This window comes from Thalassophryne amazonica, chromosome 21, assembly GCF_902500255.1.
Source record: "Thalassophryne amazonica chromosome 21, fThaAma1.1, whole genome shotgun sequence".
In the NCBI taxonomy this organism is placed as follows: domain Eukaryota; kingdom Metazoa; phylum Chordata; class Actinopteri; order Batrachoidiformes; family Batrachoididae; genus Thalassophryne; species Thalassophryne amazonica.
In genome coordinates this window covers 10,984,033-11,008,746 of record NC_047123.1, presented here as the reverse complement: position 1 = coordinate 11,008,746, position 24,714 = coordinate 10,984,033, and the positions used below count along the sequence as shown (strand labels likewise).

At 41.9% G+C, this 24,714-nt stretch overlaps 1 protein-coding gene across 1 annotated transcript in view; it reads right to left on the bottom strand.

Annotated features, from left to right (window-relative positions):
- Positions 1-23,384, bottom strand: part of scara3 (scavenger receptor class A, member 3) — a 71,810-nt gene extending 48,426 nt beyond the window's left edge. The window contains 1 exon segment of the mRNA XM_034162141.1: positions 22,963-23,384. Coding sequence (XP_034018032.1) covers positions 22,963-22,969 — 7 coding nt within the window. The 5' untranslated portion in view covers positions 22,970-23,384.
- Between the last annotated feature and the right edge of the window lie 1,330 nt (positions 23,385-24,714).

Sequence of the window (24,714 nt, the reverse complement as noted above, 5' to 3'; positions counted from 1 at the left end):
TTCATCATAGTACAGAAGCAGCATTAGTGAAGGTTACAAATGATCTTCTTATGGCCTTAGACAGTGGACTCATCTCTGTGCTCATCCTGTTAGACCTCAGTGCAGCTTTTTGATACTGTTGACCATAAAATTTTATTACAGAGATTAGAGCATGCCATAAGTATTAAAGGCACTGCGCTGCAGTGGTTTGAATCATATTTATCTAATAGATTACAATTTGTTCATGTAAATGGGGAGTCTTCTTCACGGACTAAGGTTAATTATGGAGTTCCACAAGGTTCTGTGCTAGGACCAATTTTATTCACTTTATACATTCTTCCCTTAGGCAGTATTATTAGAAAGCATTGCTTAAATTTTCATTGTTACGCAGATGATACCCAGCTTTATCTATCCATGAAGCCAGAGGACACACACCAATTAGTTAAACTGCAGGAATGTCTTTCAGACATAAAGACATGGATGACCTCTAATTTCCTGCTTTCAAATTCAGATAAAACTGAAGTTATTGTACTTGGCCCCACAAATCTTAGAAACATGGTGTCTAACCAGATCCTTACTCTGGATGGCATTACCCTGACCTCTAGTAATACTGTGAGAAACCTTGGAGTCATTTTTGATCAGGATATGTCCTTCAATGCGCATATTAAGCAAATATGTAGGACTGCTTTTTTGCATTTGCGCAATATCTCTAAAATTAGAAAGGTCTTGTTTCAGAGTGAGTCTGAAAAGCTAATTCATGCATTTATTTCCTCTAGGCTGGACTATTGTAATTCATTATTATCAGGTTGTCCTAAAAGTTCCCTGAAAAGCCTTCAGTTAATTCAAAATGCTGCAGCTAGAGTACGGACAGGGATTAGAAGGAGAGAGCATATTTCACCCATATTGGCTTCTCTTCATTGCCTCCCTGTTAATTCCAGAATAGAATTTAAAATTCTTCTTCTTGCTTACCATATCACCCCAATATAGTACCATATCACCCCAATAGAGCGCTTCGCTCTCAGACTGCAGGCTTACTTGTAGTTCCTAGGGTTTGTAAGAGTAGAATGGGAGGCAGAGCCTTCAGCTTTCAGGCTCCTCTCCTGTGGAACCAGCTCCCAATTCGGATTAGGGAGACAGACACCCTCTCTGCTTTTAAAATTAAGCTTAAAACTTTCCTTTTTGCTAAAGCTTATAGTTAGGGCTGGATCAGGTGACCCTGAACCATCCCTTAGTTATGCTGCTATAGACTTAGACTGCTGGGGGTTTCCCATGATGCACTGAGTGTTTCTTTCTCTTTTTGCTCTGTATGCACCACTCTGCATTTAATCATTGGTGATTGATGTCTGCTGTCTTCCACAGCATGTCTTTTTCCTGATTCTCTCCCCTCAGCCCCAACCAGTCCCAGCAGAAGACTGCCCCTCCCTGAGCCTGGTTCTGCTGGAGGTTTCTTCCTGTTAAAAGGGAGTTTTTCCTTCCCACTGTCGCCAAGTGCTTGCTCACAGAGGGTCGTTTTGACCATTGGGGTTTTTCTGTAATTATTGTATGGCTTTTGTCTTACATTATAAAGTGCGTTGGGGCAACTGTTTGTTGTGAGTTGGCGCTATATAAATAAAATCGATTTGATCAATCAATCAATCAAGTTTTTTATATAGCGCCAAATCACAACAAACAGTTGCCCCAAGGCGCTTTATATTGTAAGGCAGACCATACAATAATTATGTAAAACGCCAACGGTCAAAACGACCCCTTGTGAGCAAGCACTTGGCTACAGTGGGAAGGAAAAACTCACTTTTAACAGGAAGAAACCTCCAGCAGAACCAGGCTCAGGGAGGGGCAGTCTTCTGCTGGGACTGGTTGGGGCTGAGGGAGAGAACCAGGAAAAAGACATGCTGTGGAGGGGAGCAGAGATCGATCACTAATGATTAAATGCAGAGTGGTGCATACAGAGCAAAAAGAGAAAGAAACAATGCATCAAGGGAACCCCCCAGCAGTCTACGTCTATAGCAGCATAACTAAGGGATGGTTCAGGATCACCTGATCCAGCCCTAACTATAAGCTTTAGCAAAAAGGAAAGTTTTAAGCCTAATCTTAAAAGTAGAGAGGGTGTCTGTCTCCCTGATCTGAATTGGGAGCTGGTTCCACAGGAGAGGAGCCTGAAAGCTGAAGGCTCTGCCTCCCATTCTACTCTTACAAACCCTAGGAACTACAAGTAAGCCTGCAGTCTGAGAGCAAAGCGCTCTATTGGGGTGATATGGTACTACGAGGTCCCTAAGATAAGATGGGACCTAATTATTCAAAACCTCATAAGTAAGAAGAAGAATTTTAAATTCTATTCTAGAATTAACAGGAAGCCAATGAAGAGAGGCCAATATGGGTGAGATATGCTCTCTCCTTCTAGTCCCCGTCAGTACTCTAGCTGCAGCATTTTGAATTAACTGAAGGCTTTTTAGGGAACTTTTAGGACAACCTGATAATAATGAATTACAATAGTCCAGCCTAGAGGAAATAAATGCATGAATTAGGTTTTCAGCATCACTCTGAGACAAGACCTTTCTGATTTTAGAGATATTGCGTAAATGCAAAAAAGCAGTCCTACATATTTGTTTAATATGCGCTTTGAATGACATATCCTGATCAAAAATGACTCCAAGATTTCTCACAGTATTACTAGAGCTCAGGGTAATGCCATCCAGAGTAAGGATCTGGTTAGACACCATGTTTCTAAGATTTGTGGGGCCAAGTACAATAACTTCAGTTTTACCTGAGTTTAAAAGCAGGAAATTAGAGGTCATCCATGTCTTTATGTCTGTAAGACAATCCTGCAGTTTAGCTAATTGGTGTGTGTCCTCTGGCTTCATGGATAGATAAAGCTGGGTATCATCTGTGTAACAATGAAAATTTAAGCAATACCGTCTAATAATACTGCCTAAGGGAAGCATGTATAAAGTGAATAAAATTGGTCCTAGCACAGAACCTTGTGGAACTCCATAATTAACTTTAGTCTGTGAAGAAGATTCCCCATTTACATGAACAAATTGTAATCTATTAGACAAATATGATTCAAACCACCGCAGCGCAGTGCCTTTAATACCTATGGCATGCTCTAATCTCTGTAATAAAATTTTATGGTCAACAGTATCAAAAGCAGCACTGAGGTCTAACAGAACAAGCACAGAGATGAGTCCACTGTCCGAGGCCATAAGAAGATCATTTGTAACCTTCACTAATGCTGTTTCTGTACTATGATGAATTCTAAAACCTGACTGAAACTCTTCAAATAGACCATTCCTCTGCAGATGATCAGTTAGCTGTTTTACAACTACCCTTTCAAGAATTTTTGAGAGAAAAGGAAGGTTGGAGATTGGCCTATAATTAGCTAAGATAGCTGGGTCAAGTGATGGCTTTTTAAGTAATGGTTTAATTACTGTCCACCTTAAAAGCCTGTGGTACATAGCCAACTAACAAAGATAGATTGATCATATTTAAGATCGAAGCATTAAATAATGGTAGGGCTTCCTTGAGCAGCCTGGTAGGAATGGGGTCTAATAAACATGTTGATGGTTTGGATGAAGTAACTAATGAAAATAACTCAGACAGAACAATCGGAGAGAAAGAGTCTAACCAAATACCGGCATCACTGAAAGCAGCCAAAGATAACGATACGTCTTTGGGATGGTTATGAGTAATTTTTTCTCTAATAGTTAAAATTTTGTTAGCAAAGAAAGTCATGAAGTCATTACTAGTTAAAGTTAATGGAATACTCAGCTCAATAGAGCTCTGACTCTTTGTCAGCCTGGCTACAGTGCTGAAAAGAAACCTGGGGTTGTTCTTATTTTCTTCAATTAGTGATGAGTAGAAAGATGTCCTAGCTTTACGGAGGGCTTTTTTTTATAGAGCAACAGACTCTTTTTCCAGGCTAAGTGAAGATCTTCTAAATTAGTGAGACGCCATTTCCTCTCCAACTTACGGGTTATCTGCTTTAAGCTACGAGTTTGTGAGTTATACCATGGAGTCAGGCACTTCTGATTTAAAGCTCTCTTTTTCAGAGGAGCTACAGCATCCAAAGTTGTCTTCAATGAGGATGTAAAACTATTGATGAGATACTCTATCTCACTTACAGAGTTTAGGTAGCTACTCTGCACTGTGTTGGTATATGGCATTAGAGAACATAAAGAAGGAATCATATCCTTAAACCTAGTTACAGCGCTTTCTGAAAGACTTCTAGTGTAATGAAACTTATTCCGCACTGCTGGGTAGTCCATCAGAGTAAATGTAAATGTTATTAAGAAATGATCAGACAGAAGGGAGTTTTCAGGGAATACTGTTAAGTCTTCTATTTCCATACCATAAGTCAGAACAAGATCTAAGATATGATTAAAGTGGTGGGTGGACTCATTTACTTTTTGAGCAAAGCCAATAGAGTCTAATAATAGATTAAATGCATTGTTGAGGCTGTCATTCTCAGCATCTGTGTGGATGTTAAAATCGCCCACTATAATTATCTTATCTGAGCTAAGCACTAAGTCAGACAAAAGGTCTGAAAATTCACAGAGAAACTCACAGTAACGACCAGGTGGACGATAGATAATAACAAATAAAACTGGTTTTTGGGACTTCCAATTTGGATGGACAAGACTAAGAGTCAAGCTTTCAAATGAATTAAAGCTCTGTCTGGGTTTTTGATTAATTAATAAGATGGAATGGAAGATTGCTGCTAATCCTCCGCCTCGGCCCGTGCTACGAGCATTCTGACAGTTAGTGTGACTCGGGGGTGTTGACTCATTTAAACTAACATATTCATCCTGCTGTAACCAGGTTTCTGTAAGGCAGAATAAATCAATATGTTGATCAATTATTATATAATTTACCAACAGGGACTTAGAAGAGAGAGACCTAATGTTTAATAGACCACATTTAACTGTTTTAGTCTGTGGTGCAGTTGAAGGTGCTATATTATTTTTTCTTTTTGAATTTTTATGCTTAAATAGATTTTTGCTGGTTATTGGTAGTCTGGGAGCAGGCACCGTCTCTACGAGGATGGGGTAATGAGGGGATGGCAGGGGGAGAGAAGCTGCAGAGAGGTGTGTAAGACTACAACTCTGCTTCCTGGTCCCAACCCTGGATAGTCACGGTTTGGAGGATTTAAGAAAATTGGCCAGATTTCTAGAAATGAGAGCTGCTCCATCCAAAGTGGGATGGATGCCGTCTCTCCTAACAAGACCAGGTTTTCCCCAGAAGCTTTGCCAATTATCTATGAAGCCCACCTCATTTTTGATTTGATTTAACGAACGGATGTTCACACATACTGATTATTTGGACGCAGGGTTGATTTCTAACCTCAACATTAATGACTTTAATAAAGTTTCGTGTGTCTTGGCCTCGCCTTTTAGTTTTTTAAACAAGCAAATGGTGAAAGTCCTGAAGCAATATTGTTAGACATTACTAGAAGTAAAGCTTACATAGAGATTTCATGGTAACTGGAGCCATATCTGTGCCCAAACATGTAAATCAAAGTTGGAAAATGTACATTTCTGATGGGACAAATTGAACTCAGTCGTATTTTAGAGTAAATTTATTTAGAACAGAATCCTGGAGCCTAAAACAACACAATAAAGTCTGTGACTTTCTAAATAAATACACAGATTTTGTAACAGACAGGATTACCTTTTCTGCAAAAGCATGTCATCGTGTCAGTGTTTGTTTTTATATTTTAAAGAGAAAATGAAAGACAGGTTCAATTTACTTGTGGAGGGGAAAGACTGAAGTCACAGTTTATGCATTGTTTAAAAGACCTTGAAAAGGTTTGGCATTGGTTTGAATACAAAATGAGAGTCCTGCAAGAGTTTTACAATGCAAAAATACAATTAAAGTTGCTTTTTGGATCTTCCACCATCTTTTCCCACCGGCCCTTTGGTGTCTGTCAACGCATCACCAAGCCTTTATGAGTCAGCTCACATTAAAAATGATGGCTGGCTCTGCTCTTCCTCCTTTCATTCCCTCTTTATAGGCTCTGTTTTCACCAAAGGATTGTGAAAAAGTCATCCTTGATGAGAAACAGAGATCCGCTCTCGACACGCACGCATTGAAAAACACACTGCGCTCTATTTGATGTTCTTCTTCCTCCTGTTAGTGCGACTTAAATTATTCTGACCCGTAAAATCCCAGCTTTAAATGAGAGCAGAGTTGGTTTCCAAACCTCTGCTGACATCCAGTTCTTTGAGGTGCCCTCTGACTCTGATCTGTGGCCTAGAACCCAAACTATAAAGGCCTGGAATGTGAGCAACACAAAATGCACAGACGTGCCGTTACAAGAGGATGTCCTTTTATTGTAACTCAGCAGTGAAGTTTTACAAGAAAGATTCAGAACACATGGGTGCAGGGGCAGGGGTGCCAAAAAGGGGAGTATAAGAAGAAGGATTCTAGGGGCCCATGATTGACAGGTGCCCAGTGCCCCTAATACAATTATAATACTGACAAAATAATATGGGGGTGACCCATTAAGATTTCTTTTCATGGGGCCCAAAATCCCTGGCAAGCACCCCTGTGCAGGGGTGCCGAAAAGGGAAGAATAAGGAAAAGGATTCTAGGGGCCGAGAGAGGACCCCTAATACATTTATAATACTGAAAACATAATATGGGGGGTGGCCCAGTAAGATTTCTTTTCATGGGGCCCAAAATCCCTGGCAGTGCCCCTGTGCAGGGGTGCCGAAAAGGGGAGGATGAGGAAAAGGATTCTAGGGGCCAGAGAGGCCCCCTAATACAGTTATAATGCTGACAGCATAATATGGGGGTGGCCCAGTAAGATATGGGGGTGGCCCCAGTGCAAGGGTGCCAAAGAGGGGAGAATAGGGAGAAGGATTGTAGAGGCCCATGATTGACAGTGGCCCAGATAGGCCCCTAATACAATTATAATACTAACAACATAAAGGGGGGGGGGGTAATAAGATTTCTTTTCATAGGGCACAAAATCCCTGGCGGTGCAGGGGTGCCAAAGCGGGGAGAATAAGGAGAAGGATTGTAGGGGCCCATGATTGACAGTGGCCCAGAGAGGCCCCTAATATAATTATAATACTAACAACATAATATGGGGGGGGTGCAATAAGATTTCTTTCATAGGGCCCAAAATCCCTGGAGGCGCCCCTGCATGGGTGACACCGAATAGTCTGAGGTCAAAGGGCATATACATAGTTAACTAATGCTTTGATATTTCAAGAGGAAAGACAGAGAATTAAATTAAATCAATATGACCTTCAGAGAGACCAGTAATCTTAAATTTGTTCCCCACTAAAGGATTCAAACTGATTTCAAGCAGCGGCGGCTTTAGTGGCCCCCAGAGGAAGGCTTTGGTAATGAAAAAAACTCACAAATATTGCTTCACGCTACATGCACGTAGCTTCAAAACCACAGATGACTTCAGAGGTTCATTCTTACATCTCAAAAGTAGCCGTTAGTCTGCCTCAGCTAGGTGTAACATGGTTGTCCCCGTGGTCTTCTCCAGCTACTGGGGTCCTCAACACTCAGGCACATGTGTGCTGGATCATTGCTCAGAGAAACAGGCCACATGCCCAAAATGTTATAGCTGAGGCTCCCTCACAGTGCAAGTGATCCTCCTCATCTTGGTCTCTCTTAGTAACTGCTTGCATGATACAAAGTTATTGCAGTGGTACCCAAGGATCCTCCAAAGATACCTGGTACCAAAGACATCCGGTTATTGCATCAGGTCACTGGTCAGCATCTAGGTGTCGCAACCACACAGCAACTCAGGTACCACCAGGACCCTGAAGACTTGAATCTTCATTCTTGCCTGAAAAGATATCAGCATTGCCAAACACTTCTGTCCATTGACCTCAGAACTCCATCAGCTGCTCTCAAACACCTCTTGATCTCTAAGGCTGAGGACCCAGAGACATGAATGTCACTGCTGAGATAAGTACATGTCTCTACAAGTTCAACACTTTGACCACATTTCTGATGGAGTCAATCTCAATCCAAGACATTCTGATTCTTCACTCAGCTTCTCAACTAGATTAATCTCAAATCTGAAATCTCAATTAGAGTATCCACTGATTCTGCAAACATCACAGCATCGACCACATGGTCACAGTCAGTAAATTCCTCCTCACCAACAAAAGTACCAACATCTATCGTTTTCACAACCCTACTCAACACCCAGTCCATGCAAAAACTGAACAGTGTAGGAGCCAGAACACATCCCTGATGAACACCAATTTTCACTGACAAAAACTCAGAGTCTCTGCTTCCACTCTGCACAGCACTCACAGTATCTGTGTATACTCTGGCTATGACAGATTAAGTTCTTGGGGATACCACAAATTCTCAGGATGTCCCAGAGAGCAGTCAAATCAGCTGAATCACATGCTTTGCATGCAAAAAAGTACTTCCAATATCCGCGCTTCCCCACAATCCCCAAGCAAGCTTGATTCTATCCACATTTGTGTTCAGACCTTGGTGAATCCCGCTCAAATCCGACAACCCCATATATGTCTTAAAACCAGGAAAATCATTCTGCTGCATTGTGGTGCTAGTAGAAATATGACGCCATCCATCCATCAGAAAACAAAATCCATAACAAATCAGTTCACACAATCCGTCATAGTGTGACTACACTGAAAAAAGAGACATGAGAGTCAAAGACAGCCACAGAGTAAACTTGGATTATGGGTATTGGTGCCACCTACTGTTGCAAATGTATATGACATGCAAAAGTCTTCTCCGTTATTAAGACAATCCAGTATTTTTTTGATGTCTTTCCTTGGGAGAAAAAAAAAAACATCCTGTATCTGGGACAATATGCTAATGTTTAATTTGATTAACAGTAAATTATTAATTTGCTAAGAATGTGTCAACTGCCGTTGTGGGCCAAAACAAAAGGAGCGTGGACCAAATCCCTTTTTAAGAAAGAGAGAGAGAGAGAGAGAGAGAGAGAGAGAGAGAGAGAGAGAGAGAGAGAGAGAGAGAGAGAAGTCTGTGCTTCAGCTATAAAATCCTTCTGTGAGTTTCAGAACTTAATTACTTTTAAACAATCAGAAAACAACAGTTTATTCCTCTGATTTAGTACATTTCAGTGCAGACATGCTGTCTGTCTGTCTGTGTCTGTCTGTCTGTCTGTCTGTCTGTGTCTGTCTGTCTGTCTGTCTGTCACTCACACTCGTCACTCGAACTCCAACACTTCTCCCACTTTGTTTTTCTTTTGTGCCTAAATTCATGCAAAATCCTTTCTTCGTGCTTGTGTGGGCTGATGAGCTTTAGGATGAAACCACTGTGAAACAATCACAAAAATATTTGTTTACTTCACTAATTTAATATATTTCTGTGTGGAAAAGTTTTGTCTCTCTTGACAATCACACAGATTTCTAACCCACTAGAAATTCTGCCTATTGGATATAGAGGGAGAGAAAAAAAACAGGCCCAGGAAGCTTTGCAGTCAACATCCTATTTTGTTTGTTTGTTTGTTTGTTTGTGTGCTTTTGTTATTTTCCCAGTCAGATGAATTTTCGGTCCCATTGTTTACAGTGCTTGACCTCCACGTGTTATTTCTGGACGTCTCTCCAAAAATAGCTGTGCCAGTTTATCCGATGTTGCGTGAGTATGACCGTGAAGGCTCAGAGACGAAGCGACATCGGTTTAGCGATCTCAGTGGTCCCGCTGTAGTGACTTTGAAGCAGTTACCACTACTAGCTGTTAGCGATGTCTGTGCTGACAGTCGGTGGACAAATGAGGGAATCGAGAAAAACCAATGTGATGATGGCAAATGGGTGTTTAATGACCATCATGTCGAACTTGTGGAACTTTAAATATCGAAGCGTTTGAAGCCAGAAGCAGTTTCAGACAGCAACACGCTGTTTTTTTGAACTAGTTCACACCACTTGCATAATGCAAGTTTTTGTCACTTTCCTTCAGTATCCTAACAAAATTTAAAATGGGATGTCTCTTCATCAACTAAATCCATTCAGGAAACAGAACCTGGTGAAAGTAAAAAAAAATGGAACGATGACAGTTCAACATGCAGATAGTGCCACCTACAGGGGCGTTTTCTCCATCCTGACTGACATTTATTGTTAGCTCTTCTTGTACAGTTCAGAATAATAGTAGTGCTATGTGACTAAAAAGATTAATCCAGGTTTGGAGTATATTTCTTATTGTTACATGGGAAACAAGGTACCAGTAGATTCAGTAGATTCTCACAAATCCAACAAGACCAAGCATTCATGATATGCACACTCTTAAGGCTATGAAATTGGGCTATTAGTAAAAAAAAGTTGAAAAGGGGGTGTTCACAATAATAGTAGTGTGGCATTCAGTCAGTGAGTTCGTCAATTTTGTGGAAGAAACAGGTGTGAATCAGGTGTCCCCTATTTAAAGTTGATTGGAGAGGGGAAAACTTATACGCAGGTGCAAAAAATTATAGGCTGTTCATCTACAATGATCTCCAATGCTTTAAAATGGACAGAAAATCCAGAGACGCGTGGAAGAAAATGGAAAACAACCATCAAAATGGATAGAAGACTAACCAGAATGGCAAAGGCTCACCCATTGATCAGCTCCAGGATGATCAAAGACAGTCTGGAGTTACCTGTAAGTGCTGTGACAGTTAGAAGACGCCTGTGTGAAGCTAATTTATTTGCAAGAATCCCCCGCAAAGTCCCTCTGTTAAATAAAAGACACGTGCAGAAGAGGTTACAATTTGCCAAAGAACACATCAACTGGCCTAAAGAGAAATAGAGGAATATTTTGTGGACTGATGAGAGTAAAATTGTTCTTTTTGGGTCCAAGGGCCACAGACAGTTTGTGAGACGACCCCCAAACTCTGAATTCAAGCCACAGTTCACATTGACGACAGTGAAGCATGGTGGTGCAAGCATCATGATATGGGCATGTTTCTCCTACTATGGTGTTGGGCCTATATATCGCATACCAGGTATCATGGATCAGTCTGGATATGTCAGAATATTTGAAGAGGTCATGTTGCCTTATGCTGAAGAGGACATGCCCTTGAAATGGGTGTTTCAACAAGACAATGACCCCAAGCACACTAGTAAACAAGCAAAATCCTGGTTCCAAACCAACAAAATTAATGTCTCTCAGATGTGAAGAAATCATGAAAAACTGTGGTTATATAACTAAATACTAGTTTAGTGATTCACAGGATTGCTAAAAAAGCAGTTTGAACATTATAGTTTTGAGTTTGTAGCGTCAACAGCAGATGTTACTATTATTGTGAACACCCCCTTTTCAACTTTTTTTTAGTAATAGCCCAATTTCATAGCCTTAAGAGTGTGCATATCATGAATGCTTGGTCTTGTTGGATTTGTGAGAATCTACTGAATCTACTGGTACCTTGTTTCCCATGTAACAATAAGAAATATACTCAAAACCTGGATTAATCTTTTTAGTCACATAGCACTACTATTATTCTGAACACTACTGTAAGTTTAAACATATTTTCCAAAATTGGCACTTGTATTTCATCAGAAGAGCAAACAAGTTTTTCAAAATGTTTGATTCTGCAAGTTCTGTCTCTTGTATCTTGTATGTGTTAACTTACTATATATATATATATAATAGGCACAGAAAATTTACTTTAAAATCCTACAAATTCCGTTGCTCTTTGATGACAGAGCCACACCCCCGTGCAGCCCCACCAAGAAAACAAAATAAAATCTGGAGCCGCCACTGATCACGGGATCAGTTTGTAATTTAAAGGGTTTCATTGAGAGTCGTCTGTTAAAAATATGTTTATAATTATTGAGCTAATATATGTGAAAATGTAAAGAAAGAACAAATTAATGTTGCCTCTTTTATGGTTTTTACCGCTGAGTGACCTTCCTGGCGAAAACTGATGACCAGCAACAATTTGGTGTTCACCATCTTGCTCAAGGACACGTCAGCACACAGACCTGGAGCCGTCTGGGATTAAACCGCAGTTTTCCCTTAACAGCCTACTGAGCCAAGTTAGTCACCAAAAGAAGGAGTGGTCTGACTGGAGGGGGTGTGATTCAGGTCTGAGGTGATGACAAGTGATGGGCAGCTGTGGCGCCGCGCGTATCACACGTGCACATATTCAATGAAATGTGTGTTTCTATTGGTGGAGAGATGGTTGTGTAGACATGCCCACGAACACGGCGACAATGTGCTGGAGACGGAGACCCGTAAAGGTGAGGAGAAGGAGGAGAGCAGGAGCAGCGCTGAAGGACAAACTGTAGAGTGAGACGTCTCTCTTCAGTTCGTCTCTGTGTTCACTGAAGCACACGTTTGTTTTTCTTTATCTGTTCATTCTTTTTTTCTCTCGCTCTCGTGCTTGTTTGCAGCCGTTCCGCTCCCCCACCCTCCTGCAGCCGCCGTCTCCTCTGACCACCCACACCCTCACCTTTGACCTCTCCCTCACTCTCTCCTCTTTCTTCGGGAGCCATCCTCTCATCTGCACCCCCCCCCCCCCCCCCCATTCTTTGGCCACGCCCCACCTCCTCCTCCACCAAAAACCTCCCTCTCTTCTGGCCTTCACTTCTCTTCTTTTTTCTACCCCTCCTCTCCTCTCTGGCCTCCTTCCCTGTGTCCTCTGGCCTAACCCTCCTTTCTCCTTTGGATTCTTGTCTGACTCTCTTCTCCCATTTTCCTCAGGTCCTCCTCTCCCTCCCCTCTCTTCTCTCCATGTTCTTGGGCTCCTGTCCTATCTTCTCTGACCTCCCTCTCCTCTGTCTCCTATACTCTGTCCTCACCCCCTCCTCTCCCCTTTGGCTTCACTCCTGTCTGGCTACTCACCTCCTTTCTCCTCTGGCCTCACCCTCCTCTCTCTCTTATGACTTTAGTCTTGTCTGCTAAAACACCCCCCGCCCAATATCCTCTGGCCTCCCCCCCCCTTCTCCTCAGGCCTTCCTCTCCTCTATCTTCCCCTCCCTTCTCCATTATCCTCCTCCCTCTCCTCTCCTCTGGCCTCCTCCTCAGCGCTGTGAGGAATGTAGGAGGCAGCATGTTTAGTTCTGCTCCACGTGGGCTGGGTTCGTCTCAGCAGCCTGGAAACCCACAGGAGCCGACCTCTTGTTCTGTTTTTCCTCCAACACGCTCTGTGCACTTTCTTACAGTAAGTTCACGTGCCGTGTCCTTCAGGACTCCCCGAGGCTCAGCAGGACCACGAGCTCTATCATCAAACTGCTGTGTAGTTTAATTTCTAACCCGTGTGGAGTTTTATGTGGCTCTCCATTAATTAACCAACTGAAGACACGCTCACAATTATCACAGAATAACTGAAGTCCAAGAATCCACATTAAAGAAAATGTGACGCTTCCGTCTTCATGGACAGGAACTAATAATCTGTTTTGCACCTGTGCAAAGTCACTCGTCCTGTATGATCAGTGGAAGACGTGTTCCTTTATGCTTGATCATTAAGATGTCATAAAGCCAGTTCTTGAGCTATTGGGAAAAGACAATATACAAAGAAAGCCTAAGAGGAAAGAAAAGATATGAATAAAATAACAGGTTTCAGGTTTTAAGCTGTATTTTGTATTTTCATATGAGAAAATAGAAGAAAAAAGATATGAGAAAAGAGATCAAATGTAGGCTGGAGTCTTCCAAACTGTAGCTGAATATTTATTTAACAAAATCCTTCTGTATACCACCATGAAACGGTTTAACGGATGATGCAACACACAAGAGCTGCACTCTGCACAGATTTTTTCCAATCGTCTTGTCGTCTCTATGCTGATGACATCCAGCTGTATTGTTCTTTTTAGGCTTCTGAGTTTCATAAACTGTGTAGTTTTAATTGATTGTCTCACTGAAATCAATCAATGGTTATTACTGAAACAAAGTGACATATTAGCTTCTTACTTTCCTGTTTTCAGTCCAGTTTCAGAAATGTGGATGTTGTTTTTGACACTTCAATGTCCCTCAAGCATCATTCAAAACAGCTGGTTTGAAACTGCTTTTATCATTTCAAAATGTTTCAAAACTCAGACTGCTGGTGTCAAAAGCTGAACTGGAGATAATTATCGATGCTTTTGTCTCTTTGTGTTCGGATTATGAGGTCTATTAGAAAAGTATCCGACCTTATTATTTTTTTCAAAAACCATATGGATTTGAATCACGTGTGATTACATCAGACATGCTTGAACCCTCGTGGGCATGCGAGAGTTTTTTCATGCCTGTCGGTTACGTCATTCGCCTGTGGGCAGTCTTTGAGTGAGGAGTCACCCACCCTCTCGTCGATTTTTTCATTGTTTAGGAATGGCTCAGAGACTGCTGCTTTGTTTGATAAAGTTTTTTTAAAAAACTGTAAGGCACAACTGAGTGGACACCATTCGATAAATTCAGCTGGTTTTCGGTAAAAAATTTAACGGCTGATGAGAGATTTTGGTCCGGTAGTGTCGCCGTAAGGACGGCCCACGGCGCCTGAAGGCGATCTGCGCTTCGAGGCGGCAGCGTCTCGCCGTTTCAAGTTGAAAACTTCTACATTTCAGGCTCTGTTGACCCAGGAAGTCGTCAGAGAACAGAGAACTTTCACAAGAAGTCGGCATGAGGAGTTTATTCGGACATTCCATTGTTAATGGACATTTTGTAATGAAAGAACGTGCGGGCAGAGTCGCATGTCAGGCCAGACCCGACCGCGGGGGGTCGCGACAGGAAAAACACCTCCGTTGGAAACTTTAACGGGCAAGTTGGAACATGCCCAAGCTGTTAAACAATTTCTAAGTTACTCACTTGTTGAAAGCCATCAAAAGCCGCCTGAATTTTACAAATGGTTTTCAGCACGGAGGTGTTTTTCCTGTCGCGGCGCACACAGATTCACCGAGTCGTCACAGAAACGACTCGGCGAATTTGCGCGCACGTCTTTCATTACAAAATGTCCTTAAACAGTGGAATGTCCGCATAAAGTCCTCATGCCGGCCTCTTCTGAATCTTCTCTGTTCTCTCACGACGTCCTGGGTGAATTAAGCCTTAAATTAGGATGTTTTCAGCTTGAAACAGGCCGACGACGGCGCCTGGAAGCGCTGCGCGACGTCTCGCTCCGTGGAAAGTCCTTACACCGACAGAAACACCCCATAATCTCTCATCAGCCGTTAAACTTTTCACCGAAAACCAGCTGAATTTCTCGAATAGTGTCCACTCGGATATTCCTCACAGGTCCAGAAAAACGTTTGATAAAGCAACGCGTGCCGTCTCGAGCAGCGTGTGAAACAAAGGAATTCAGCCGAGAGGGCGGGACCACATCTCACTCAAGGCCTGCCCACAGGGAAATGACGTCACCGACACGCGTGAAAAAACTCATGCATGTGCACGAGGGTTCAAGCATGATTGGTGTAATCGCATGTCAATCAAATCCATATAGTTTTTTTTTTTTTTATAAAACTGCCAGTTAGTTTTATAAGATACCTCGTATTGTAATGGTCATTTTACTTGTCTTAACAAATCTACTTTGGAACACTTCAGACTGTGTGGAATGCTGCAGCAAGGCTTTTAACTGGCACAAATAGAAGAGCTCATGTCACTCCAGCTTTGGCCTCTCGCTTTAGAATTCATTTCAAATTTTTAGTTTTCATTTTCAGGGCCCCACGTGGACGAGCTCCCCAGTACATCACGGACATCCTGAAACTTTATTCTTCTTCATGGGCCCTTAGGTCATCAGGGCAGAGGTTGGTGATGGTCCCAAACACTCATTTTAAAACTTTCAGGGATCAATCAATCAATTTTTTTTTTATATAGCGCCAAATCACAACAAACAGTTGCCCCAAGGCGCTTTATATTGTAAGGCAAGGCCATACAATAATTATGTAAAACCCCAACGGTCAAAACGACCCCCTGTGAGCAAGCACTTGGCTACAGTGGGAAGGAAAAACTCCCTTTTAACAGGAAGAAACCTCCAGCAGAACCAGGCTCAGGGAGGGGCAGTCTTCTGCTGGGACTGGTTGGGGCTGAGGGAGAGAACCAGGAAAAAGACATGCTGTGGAGGGGAGCAGAGATCGATCACTAATGATTAAATGCAGAGTGGTGCATACAGAGCAAAAAGAGAAAGAAACAGTGCATCATGGGAACCCCCCAGCAGTCTACGTCTATAGCAGCATAACTAAGGGATGGTTCAGGGTCACCTGATCCAGCCCTAACTATAAGCTTTAGCAAAAAGGAAAGTTTTAAGCCTAATCTTAAAAGTAGAGAGGGTGTCTGTCTCCCTGATCTGAATTGGGAGCTGGTTCCACAGGAGAGGAGCCTTAATTCTATTCTAGAATTAACAGGAAGCCAATGAAGAGAGGCCAATATGGGTGAGATATGCTCTCTCCTTCTAGTCCCCGTCAGCACTCTAGCTGCAGCATTTTGAATTAACTGAAGGCTTTTTAGGGAACTTTTAGGACAACCTGATAATAATGAATTACAATAGTCCAGCCTAGAGGAAATAAATGCATGAATTAGTTTTTCAGCATCACTCTGAGACAAGACCTTTCTGATTTTAGAGATATTGCGTAAATGCAAAAAAAGCAGTCCTACATATTTGTTTAATATGCGCTTTGAATGACATATCCTGATCAAAAATGACTCCAAGATTTCTCACAGTATTACTAGAGGTCAGGGTAATGCCATCCAGAGTAAGGATCTGGTTAGACACCATGTTTCTAAGATTTGTGGGGCCAAGTACAATAACTTCAGTTTTATCTGAGTTTAAAAGCAGGAAATTAGAGGTCATCCATGTCTTTATGTCTGTAAGACAATCCTGCAGTTTAGCTAATTGGTGTGTGTCCTCTGGCTTCATGGATAGATAAAGCTGGGTATCATCTGCGTAACAATGAAAATTTAAGCAATACCGTCTAATAATACTGCCTAAGGGAAGCATATATAAAGTGAATAAAATTGGTCCTAGCACAGAACCTTGTGGAACTCCATAATTAACTTTAGTCTGTGAAGAAGATTCCCCATTTACATGAACAAATTGTAATCTATTAGACAAATATGATTCAAACCACCGCAGCGCAGTGCCTTTAATACCTATGGCATGCTCTAATCTCTGTAATAAAATTTTATGGTCAACAGTATCAAAAGCAGCACTGAGGTCTAACAGAACAAGCACAGAGATGAGTCCACTGTCCGAGGCCATAAGAAGATCATTTGTAACCTTCACTAATGCTGTTTCTGTACTATGATGAATTCTAAAACCTGACTGAAACTCTTCAAATAGACCATTCCTCTGCAGATGATCAGTTAGCTGTTTTACAACTACCCTTTCAAGAATTTTTGAGAGAAAAAATCAATCTGGAATGCACTTCCAAAGTCACCTATGAACTATCCACATGCATTATCCAAAGTCAAAATTCTTCCATTGCACAGCGAGACAACCTTAATTTAAAATACACTCTGTAGTGCAAATAATAATAATAATAAAATATGTGCCATTTTTGCAAAGGTCATAGATTAAACACTTTACTTTTAGATATATTCTTTTCCAGTTCTGAGTGCTTCATGTTTCTCTGCTCATTGTGTCTTGTGATTTGAAAATATTTCTTGGGGAAACACTGTTGTGTGACCAGGAATGGAACCCAGGTCAAAATTAGGGTTTTGTTAACATTCTTTAATAATTTCTATTTGATAAATATAAAAGTCTAGTGAGACCCTTTGGCTGTTCCCTTGTTTTCACTCGGGGTCGCCACAGCAAATCCGAGGTGGATCTGCATGTTGAACTGGCACAAGTTTTACGCTGGATGCCCTTCCTAACGCAACTCCACATGCGGAGTTGCGTTACAACCTTCTGCACTGAATCCAAGTGCACCAACCACTTTGCCACAACCGCTAGAGATAGATATGAAAGTCTAATATGTATTAATAAACTTTTTTATGTTATTAACACATATAGCACACAATAGCATTAATAAATGTCTTATGAGGACTTCACTCACTCACTCACCCATCCGCTTACTCTAAGGGTCACAGGGGCCTGGAGCCTATCCCAGCAGTCACAAGGCGTGAGGCAGGGTACCAGTCTGTCACAGGGTCACATACAGACAAACACCTACACACGCACACCTATGGACAATTTAAAGTTTCCAGTCCATCTTACCTGCATGTTTTTGGATGTGGGAGGAAGCCGGAGCAGCTGGAGGGAACCCACATACACACGGGGAGAACATGTGACTGAACTCCACACAGAAAGGCCACAGGTGGGAATCAATCCCATGACCTTTTTGCTGTGAGGCAACAGTGCCAACCACTAATCCATCGTGCTGCCCTTATCAGGACTTATAAAGTCCTTATTACTAATTATCTGGTTCCTACATGACTCACAACCGTAAGTTGTGCTTGTTGTTGTCCTTCCGTCCATCCTTCCTGTAAAACCTTCCTCATCCATAACTCAAGAACCATAAAACTCTCTAAATCTCAATTTTTATACATTTTATACATTTTATACAAAAATCATGCATTTATGACATGTATAAATCCCTTTTTTACTTTATTATGGGTTTCAAGTAAGAAATGTACAGAAGCCCTGAAATGCTCACATCGCCCGCTAGATGGCGACAAAACTGTTCATGTGTGCGGCAAGGTCTCGACTGTTAACTCATTTGAGAAGTTAATTTTTGGTGAAAATAAGCCAAAAATCAACTTACAGTTGTGTCCCTGCCCTGATGGACAATTTAGTCATTATAAAACGATTTCACTCATATTTCACTCATCAGAAAGTGGTTGTGAACATTTCATACAATGTGATACCAGCAGGAAGCCCAAGAAAGATTCTGTGTGATTTGACAGTGGTGTGAGTTCATGTCCTGCCTACAGAGGGTGTGGCTCCGCCCATCAGGTTCGAGTGAACACGGCCTGTTTTAAAATGACATCACATATTCATCACGGTAGAGTGGAGCAGTTCCTTGAGGAGTGGTGATGTTTTATATTCAGCCTGTCATCAGCAGCTCGGGTTTTATGAAACCTAAAGTGATGCTTGATGGGAAAAACACCTAAATGTGTTTCTGAGGGGAACAGTACAAGCCCCTGATGTCTTAAAACTTTCATGCAGCAGCAGGTACATGGAAAAATGAGCAGCTGAAGTATTTCTGCACAACACTGACAGCCACTACATTTGTCACTGATGAAAGGAAAAAGTCCAAATATGTCCAAGTGCTTAAACATTATAAAAACTAAATCATATGAAGGAGTAAACAGTTAAGGCATTCAGGCCTCCACAAACAGTGTAATGGAAAGCAAATGATGGAGACGCCCATTAGAATTTTTTTAAACCATCTAACCTATGACTGAGTGGAAATCTTGGACCAGTTTGGAATCAGCCAACTTGTGACGTATCCAATAGACCTCTTCTACATGAAAATTTAACCAAAAGGTTTCAGGAGAGATTTTGCAATTTTGTGCCAAGTTTAAGGCAGAATTTCCTGGAGAAAGTCAGCCATGAATCAACACTCTGTTTTTCATCATGTTTCTATGTAGATTAGTGATAGAATGTCACAGACTTCATTCGACCACTTCCTGAAATTACAGAGTTGTCACTTCTCATTGCAATCCCTGTTGTAGACGATCTTTGCCTCACAGCCAATGCTAGAGTCCAGAGAATGTCACCTGGGACTGTGTCTCTCTTGCTCTGCCTGCCACTGCAACAGGCTGGATTCAGAGCACGTCAGTTAGGTTCACACTGCCACTAAACCCTCATAAATGCTTAAAAAAATAGTCCTGTCCACCAGAAAACACATTTTAAATTTTGTTGTCATACAGACAACTGTCCTAAAAAACATACATCCACAAGCTGACACCCCCCACCACCACTACCAGTTTTTCTGAGGGACTTTCCACTTTTCATCCAGTGAAGGATTTTTATAGATGCTTCTGGATACAGTGAAGACAGAAAATATCTAACTAATTAATTTTTCTCAGTAATAATGGAGCAGGACTCAGTGTCATCATTGTGATGCTCCCTTCTAGCGTTGAACTTGCATGAGAAAGATCTTCATCATCTGAGATGTTGGCTGTTTTTGCGTTGCATGTTTGAAAATGTATTCCTGTACTCCGTCTATTTGATCTGTTATTGACCGTTAGAATGGCCGTAGCAGTTGATCCACCCCTCTGAGTCTGATCTGCTTGAGGTTTCTCCTCTAAAATGCCTACGTTGCCTACGTGTTTGCTTGGGGGGCGGGGGAAGGGGGGGGTTGGATTACCCTTGTGAAACACTTTGGAGTGACATATATTGTGATTTGGCACCATATAAATAAACTGAATTTATTTGGCAAGCTTCCTGAAACAGACGCACCCACAATCGAACCAAAGTCCACAAGTTGGACAGGGCTCCATCTACTGTGATACAGATGGAGAAAAGAAATTGGAGGAAAATCTATTTCATGATTAAACATATGGAAATAAAGGAAAATTTTTGATTATGTCATGAGTCAAGAATGTCACAGAAAGGGCCAACAAAATTGGAAAACAATTATAAAAGGAAATGTTTTAATGTTCTCACAACATAAGAAGACAAGTGAAGCCTTCAAAGAATGGGGAGGTTGGCCTGGAGGTTAGAGAAACTGGTTTACGACCAGAGGGTCCTCGGTTCAAATTCCTGTCAGACAACATGAATGTGCGTAATCTATGAGTTGCTTCAGCTGTGTGGCTGAGGTCATTGCGTGACACCACACTGACATCAGTGTGTGTAAGTGTGAAGCATCATGTAATCACGCCTGCATCTGATGGAAATGCAGTACTTTTTCCATTATCACAGGAAAAAAGAAACCTGTCTCACAATGATAGAGACACACATAAAAAGAACACATCTGATCAGGTCATAAGAAACCAAAGGAAAAACTGCTCCACAATAAAATGAAAGAGATAAAAGAAGGCTTGATGATGTCATAAGGACCAAATATTATAGAAAAGGTCAGAAGAAAAACTTTTTAACAATGAAGAATGGAAATATAAAAGTTTTATAAAATATTTTTGATGGTGTTACTCTGTGGTTGTGAGACGCTGACATGAACCAAAAAGTGGATGTCTTTGATAATAGGTCTCCTCAGAGGGTTCTTGGAAAACACTAGATTGAGAGAGACTGAAATGAGAAGGATCAAGTGATCCTTTTCCGATGCAGTTACAATGTTTTTGACCATGTGGTGCATTTCTCTGGACATGACCAAGGACACAGCTGCTTCAGTGTTGCGTACGGAAGCAGTTGGAGAAGGTCAAGGACATGCTGACAAGACACCTGGCTACTGCAGACAGATGATCTTTTAAGACACAATGAAGAAGAAGGAAACCCTATCCAGGACCTGAGACCTACTGGTACCTGTGATTATCCCCAGATTCCATAATGTGAAAGGATGAGAGCCTATGACTCCTCCTGTAAAGTTCACCAGCCCAACATAGGCTACTTCTCAGGCAATGTTGGTAAAAATGTACAGCTGGATGGACTGAGACAATGCAGATGAAGTGTCAGAAGCAGATAAGAGGAAACATTTGGATGATGTCATATGGCATTAAAGCTCAAGAAGAGATCAAAGGAAAAATATCTTCCAATGAAGAAGACACGAAAAAGAAATTCTGAAAAGATATTAATGAGAAGCCTGTTTCCCAGTGAAACAAGTCGAAATAAGTGATCTGTGTAAAGTGAGAAGACGAAAGTCGACAAAAAACAAAGTAGAGTCTTACAACTTAACAAAATAAGAATAAAAATGTAAAGAAGAAATGTGAGAGGAATTAAATGTGTACTACAATAACAAGTACTTTGCCCATAAGGGCAGGCAACACAACTGGAAGTTGATTTTTGGCTGTCAGCCCATTCTGTAGTCGCCAAACTGGTGTCAAAATTTAACCCCTCATCCTGGTCATGACACCTAGGTAAGGGATCAAGTACAGGGTTCCCTGTTGGGATGAAATAAGGTGGAGACCTCGTGTGCCCTAGGGCCCAACAAGAACCCTGGATACGAGACGGCTAACGGGGCTCTGGTGAAACAAGACGTCCTCAATGGTGCATCTGGCGGAGGAGGTGATGGGTTGTCACCCAACGGCTGTGAGGGTGGATGAAGGCTGCAGCAGGTCCTCAGACCCGATCGTCTGGGATTTCCCAGCCATTGCACCAGACTGAGGATCTTTCAGGGAGCGTGTGTTTGTCGTTGTACGACATTCCTACATTAAACAAACCCAAAAACAGGTGTGTCTAGATCGAGACTGGACATCCACTGTGCAGGAATCGACTGAGTCCAGCTTCCTCACCATGAGAATTTGCCAAAAGTTAACTTTTCAAAAAGTTGCTGTACATTTGAGCAGCATTTGTCGCCATCTAGTGGGCAATGTGAGCATTTCAAGGCTTCGGATACATTTGCTACTTGAAACACAAAATTCTGTTTTTAAAAAGGCATTTATAAATGTCAGAAATGCATGCTTTTTTGGCTCGCAGAGCTCTGACCTCCCAATATTAATGTATAAAAATATCAATTTTGTGAGTTTCTTGAGTTTTAAGATGCAAAGGTTTTCCAGAAGAAAGTACAGAATGATGGAATTTCTCCTGACAAGCACAACAAGAATAAATCCATTCTCTTCAAATCCTTACTGGTAATAAATGTGCCGACACTTCATTCTGTGTTATGGAGCTGTGAAGCCACATGTGGGAAATCAACTTTCTTTGCTGGTTTCCTCATTTCTGACAGCCACTTATTGCAGATTGTGAGTCTGGGATGTGGGTGAGAACAGTGGCGTGCTTCAAAGCCTCCGTTTGTGGCACACTGTGAAAAGTCTCGAGTTTAAATGTTGTGTTTTCTCCTCATACTCTTAATTTGCCAGAACCGGAGAAGATTTTGCACATAAAGACTTAAAGCTGACTCTTAAAAGTCTGACATCCAACAACAACAAACCACCACTTTCCCAGGATCCAGATTCCCAGGTTCTGGAGCAGATGTGCAGGTGCCTGCTTCCGCAGAAAGTGCTCACATTAAAATATCAGCTTTGTGATGACTGTACGTGCACACAGCGATAAATGCACATCAAAGCAGGACATTTGCACTTTACCTTTCATGATTCCTCCTTTACAACAGTTATTCGTTCAGGTTGCTGTTGCTCGGGTTGGAGATGGAGATGATGGTGCAGCTCCTCTCACAGAAGTCTCCACTAGCGTCCTGCAGCCAGATGTTTAGCACTGATGCATCAACTGACTCATTCATGCAAACTGGTCCAGGTGTCTTCAGATTCCCAGAAAAGTAGAGAGCTGATGTGAAAAAGTCCAAAAGTTAACAATCACCAAAGGAGAGGAGCAACTCCTCAGCCAGAGATACATGCAGGACATTTAGGATCAGCCCTCACAGGGAAATGTCCACTGCTGACCGCATCAAGCATTCATACAGGACTCTTAAGTTCTCAGCATCAGAGTTTGCCTGTAGCTTTCTGGCATTGTCCCTGCAGAGCTCAAGAAAACTAAACCTCCTCAGAGAGAAACCATGTGCAAAACACGGGCGGGAAGAAAGAGGGAGAGAGGAGGGGAGAGAAGGATGGGAAGAGAACAAAGAAACTGGAAAAAGAGGGAGGAGCTGGAAAGAGGACAGATTGGGGGGAAAAAACACAGGCGGAAGGAGTGTCTGCATGTTTTCGCTGAGAGTCGCTTTGAGGCCGAAGCAAATTGCTAACAAATGTTTGACCGCCGACGGAGTCGCCACCTTGAATACATGAGACGGAAAAGAGTTCTGGTGAGTCGGTACCTGGACCCGCCGGCTCCGGCTGAGGTCCGTGAACGGGTTCCAAAGACAAACAGCAGGTGTAGATCTCTCACAAACACGTGTACATCTCTACTTTAAGCGCACGAGGCAGCTGCTCTGCTTTTTACCCTGTTTGCTGAATTATTTTACTACAAGTATTTGTGCGGTGACCCTCAAAGGTCGTTTAAAGGGGTTAAACCGTACAAACTGGATCTAAGTTTTGCAGTTAAGTCTGGATGAGGTTTCATGTTGAACATCTTTATAATCAGTTTTACAGCAGCCCATGAAGAAATGTCCTTGATGAACAAAATTTAGTCCTGACGTGGCTCATTTTAGTCTTCCGTGACATATGTTACAGAAGTCCATATCTGGTTTCTCATCTTTCTGTGAGATACGGTCACTGAGCCGTCATGCCCCATGTGCTGACACAATCTGTGAAAGTGAGACCAAGCGATACTTCACACTTGAGGGTGGGCGGGGCAAACAACAGCCCCTTTCCAATTAAAGCAACAGGCACAGAAACAGATCTTTTACTTATTTATCTATTTACAACCATGGAAATGGGTCATCTTACAAAACTACTCAGTGTCTGTGCCGTACTTTTAGCTACAGAATTTAAGATCTATTTTTGATCTTGTGCCCTATATCAGCTCGTTTAAGTTGTGTATCATATTAACCCTATGGAGTAAGTAGGTATAGAAAAATGAATGAATGAATAATATTAACCCTTTAATTGATCCCATTCTTTAAATCAGCTTTTCCCAAGCTTAAGAACTCCACAGCCCACTTTAAAATATAAATATCTTTGCCCACCCAAACTTTTAGTCACAGTTTTGACTGAAACATCACACTAACATAAAGTACTTTATATTACAGTACTTGTGTGTTGATGTGTATGTGTTTGTTTGTCTATATGTGGCACTGTGACAGAATGGCATCCTGTCTAGTGTGTACCCCGCCTCACGCCCTATGACTGCCCAGATAGGCTCCAGCACCCCCCGCTCCCATGACTGCCTGAAGAAGGGGTGGGCCAATGCACACGCATGGCCAATATCATGTACATGGTGAGGCC